Source organism: Trichomycterus rosablanca, chromosome 11 (assembly GCF_030014385.1).
Source record: "Trichomycterus rosablanca isolate fTriRos1 chromosome 11, fTriRos1.hap1, whole genome shotgun sequence".
Classification (NCBI taxonomy): Eukaryota; Metazoa; Chordata; class Actinopteri; order Siluriformes; family Trichomycteridae; genus Trichomycterus; species Trichomycterus rosablanca.
In genome coordinates this window covers 557,939-562,500 of record NC_085998.1, presented here as the reverse complement: position 1 = coordinate 562,500, position 4,562 = coordinate 557,939, and the positions used below count along the sequence as shown (strand labels likewise).

The window sequence follows — 4,562 nt, the reverse complement described above, 5'->3', positions numbered from 1 at the left end:
AACCCTGATACTCTGGAACTCTAGAACCCTGGTACTCTGGAACTCTGAAGCTCTGGAACTCTAGAACCCTGATACTCTGGAACTCTAGAACCCTGGTACTCTGGAACTCTAGAACCCTGGTACTCTGAAGCTCTGGAACTCTAGAACCCTGATACTCTGGAACTCTAGAACCCTGGCACTCTGGAACTCTAGAACCCTGATACTCTGGAACTCTGAAGCTCTGGAACTCTAGAACCCTGGTACTCTGGAACTCTAGAACCCTGGTACTCTGAAGCTCTGAACCTCTAGAACCCTGATACTCTGGAACTCTAGAACCCTGGTACTCTGGAACTCTGAAGCTCTGGAACTCTAGAACCCTGATACTCTGGAATTCTGAAGCTCTGGAACTCTAGAACCCTGATACTCTGGAACTCTAGAACCCTGGTACTCTGGAACTCTGAAGCTCTGGAACTCTAGAACCCTGATACTCTGGAACTCTGAAGCTCTGGAACTCTAGAACCCTGGTACTCTGGAACTCTAGAACCCTGATACTCTGGAACTCTGAAGCTCTGGAACTCTAGAACCCTGATACTCTGGAACTCTAGAACCCTGGTACTCTGGAACTCTGAAGCTCTGGAACTCTAGAACCCTGACACTCTGGAACTCTAGAACCCTGGTACTCTGGAACTCTGAAGCTCTGGAACTCTAGAACCCTGATACTCTGGAACTCTGAAGCTCTGGAACTCTAGAACCCTGATACTCTGGAACTCTGAAGCTCTGGAACTCTAGAACCCTGATACTCTGGAACTCTGAAGCTCTGGAACTCTAGAACCCTGATACTCTGGAACTCTAAAGCTCTAGAACTCTGAAGCTCTAGAACTCGACACAACCACACAGAATAAGGAAACGTTCTCCCATAATCCCATGAGAACGGACGATATTAAGAGAACCGCGATAAAATGTTCACCACGTATCGTGATACAGGTGTGTGTAAATATATCGACCGCTCTGTATTTATGTGACAAATATGGAGGATAAAACTGATAATATTATAAAAACCACGATATAATGTTACGATTAATCACAATGCTGATGAGAACCGAGTATCAGATCGACACGACCACACAGAATAAAGAAACGTTCTCCCATAATCCCATGAGAACGGACGATACTAAGAGAACCGCGATATGATGAACCAAGTATTGCGATACAGGTGTGTGTAAATATATCGATTGCTCTGTATTCTGTGGATAAAACTGATAACACTATAAAAACCACGATAAAATGTTACAATTAATCACAATACTGATGAGAACTGAGTATCAGATCGACACGACCACACAGAATAATAACGGACGATACTAAGAGAACCGTGATATAATATCGCGATATGAAAGTATCGGATCGGTACACACTTGGCTTGTTGAGCACGTGCAGAACTCACCTGGTAGTCGGAGGACTTGATTGGGCAGTTGAGGGTGTTGTTGCCCTGCGGGGGCGAGTGGGGTGGGCAGTCCTCTGACTCTTTACCACTGTGATACACCACCCTATCCGAGATACGGATGCTGGAAGCACAGCCCATGCTTCACTCCCGCTTCTTCTTCTTCTCCTCGTCCTCTTGAAGTTCTCCAAACCGACCTCCCTGGGTTCTGCGCTCCTGAGGTCCTACAACATGAGCTCCTCGGGTTCTCCGCCGGAGTCTAATCCACGTTAACGTCCTCCGAACCGCCGCCCGTCCTTGGCTTTCCAGTTCCGATCTTCTTCTGATTGGTGCTTCAGGTGTTCCTCTCTGGATTCTTGTTATTCTTCTGATCTAATGTTGTGCTTCTACTTCACATTCCAGCGAAGACCTCAAGGACAAGAACGTCTGGGTTTTTCACCTCCGCAGACAGGCCTGCTACGTTCTTCACACCACGGTACGCTCTCAAACCGGCTTCTTCACGTTATCCACCTGATGATCTTAAATTCTCCTTCACGTTCTCCACCAGGTGATGAAATTCTTCTACGTTTTTCAAAACAGGTTCCTCAGGTTTCCGTGTGAATACTTTGGAGCACACTTGCTGCTTCTACACCTGATGATGATGTTCTTCTCGTACGTCCTTTAAGGTAGGTTCCGTAGGTTGTTAACCTTCTAGTTCAGAAGTTCTTCACGTTCTCCATCTGATAGTTCTGTAAATCCTCCAGACCAGGTCGTGTAAGTTCTCCACCTGGTAACGTTCCGGTTCATTCAAAATAGGTTCCTCAGGTTTTCGTGTGAATACTTTGGAGCACACTTGTTTGTTCTACAACTAATGATGATGATGATGATGTTCTTGTACGTCCTTTAAGGTAGGCTCTGTAGGTTTTCAACCTAGTTTACAAGAGGTTCCTCACGTTCTCCAAGTGATGATTCTGTAAATCCTCTAAACCAGGCCTTGTAAGTTCTCCACTTGGTAACGTTCCTCAGCTTGTGACGTTCTAGTTTAGAAGACGTTCCTCAAGTTATCCACCTGATGATAACAATGTTCTTCTTCTTGTACGTCCTTTAAGGTAGGTTCCGTACGCTTCCAACCTTCTAGTTTAGAAGAAGTTCCTCACATTCTTTACCTGATGATTCTGTAAATCCTCCAGACCAGGTCGCTTAAGTTCTCCACCTGGTAACGTTCTGGTTCCTTCAAAAAGGTTTCTCAGGTTTTTGCGTGAATACTTTGGAGCACACTTGTTGCTTCTACACCTGATGATGATGATGATGATGATGATGATGTTCTTCTCGTACGTCCTTTAAGGTAGGTTCCGTAGGTTTTTAACCCTGTAGTTCAGAAGAGGTTCCTCACGTTCACGTAAGTTCTCCACTTTGTAATGTTCTGGTTCTAAGTCCTTCAAAACAGGTTCCTCAAGGTTTTTGCGTGAATACTTTGGAGCACACTTGTTGGTTCTACACCTAATGATGATGTTCTTCTCGTACGTCCTTTAAGGTAGGTTCTGTAGGTTTTTAACCTTCTAGTTTAGAAGAAGTTCTTCACGTTCTCCACCTGATGATTCTGTAAATTCTCCAGACCAGGTCGTGTAAGTTCTCCACTTGGAAACGTTCTGGTTCCTGGAGGTTCTCCACCTGATTAGCTCGTAAATCCACACAGTCCGGGTCTGTTAGGTTCTCCCCAGGACTATCTCCTTCTTCTCCTCCTTCTCTTTTTATCTCGTATCTCCCTGTATGAATGCATGAATGATACTAACAGTTCTAATGAAGAAGATGAACTACTTTCCTGTGGTTCCCCCCACCAGCCCAGACCAGGAAACCGATTTCCTCTGCCTCTTTCACATCAGATCAGACTGTGTGTAGATCAGACATGCTCCATAGTTCCACGGTGAGATGGTTATAAGGTCGAGTCCCGGTTCAGGCCCTGCTTTGGTCCATGTTTGGCCCTGTTTTGGTTTACTCCACCCTTACAGCAGGAGAACAGAATCCCTCAGCATTCCAGCTGCACATGAACGCCGCGTAAAGCCCCGCACGCCGCCGTTACTCCACCGAGGCCGGACATTTCATACCGATACCGCGATACTGAGTGTGATTAGCGGTTAATCGAGCCAGATATCGCTGAGAGACGGTTGGTTTGGCGCTTAAATGAGTGTGAGGAGCAGCGCGCGCGGCCTCGGTTCCTCCTCACGCGCCCGCTCGCGCTCGCGTCTCTCTGATGTTCCTCAGTCTGTCAGATCACCACACAACACTCCGCCTCCCAAATCTCGCCGAAAACCCCCCGATCCGCGCCCACCACGTCCCGGATCAGCCAGCGCAGGGCCTCGGCGGGTCCGGAGCGGCGTGTGTGTGAGAGAGGAGCCGAGAGTTGTGGCTAAATTCGCTGTTTAATGAGAGAATAATCGGCCGCTGTTCCGCCGCTGCTGCTGCTGCTGCTCTTCTCCTTCTCCTGACAGCAGCACATCCAATAAAAGCACGCGCCGCCACTGACCTACAGCCTCTACTGACGTCAATGCAAATCAGCCCCGCCGCGCCAATCAGAGGCCGCCGAGGAGCGCGTGGGCGGGGACTACCCGAGGCGGCAGCTTCAAAATCACGTGATTGACAGCTGAGAGAACGATTACGTTTCATAAATATAATAAACATAATAATAATAATAATACATATAAATATATTAAATATAACCACATTAATTATAACCACATTAATTATAACCACATTAAATATAACCACATTAAATATAAAAATATTAAATATAAATATATTAAATATAACCACATTAAATATAACCACATTAAATATAACCACATTAAATATAAATATATTAAATATAACCACATTAAATATAACCACATTAAATATAACCACATTAAATATAACCACATTAAATATAAATATATTAAATATAACCACATTAAATATAATACATATAAAAATCATATCTTATAATATTAAATATAATAAAATACTACATAATAATATAAAATATAATAATAATAAATATAAATATATTAATTATAATACTAATACATATAATAGTCATATTTTATAATATTAAATATAATATTATATGATACAAAATATAATAATATAAAATATAATAATAAATATAATAGTAATAAATATAAAC

At 43.6% G+C, this 4,562-nt stretch overlaps 1 protein-coding gene across 1 annotated transcript in view; it reads right to left on the bottom strand.

Moving 5' to 3' along the window:
* Positions 1-3,869, bottom strand: part of pde8a (phosphodiesterase 8A) — a 65,574-nt gene extending 61,705 nt beyond the window's left edge. The window contains exon 1 of the mRNA XM_063004649.1: positions 1,424-3,869. Coding sequence (XP_062860719.1) covers positions 1,424-1,561 — 138 coding nt within the window. The 5' untranslated portion in view covers positions 1,562-3,869. The remainder of the gene's footprint in view (positions 1-1,423) is intronic.
* Between the last annotated feature and the right edge of the window lie 693 nt (positions 3,870-4,562).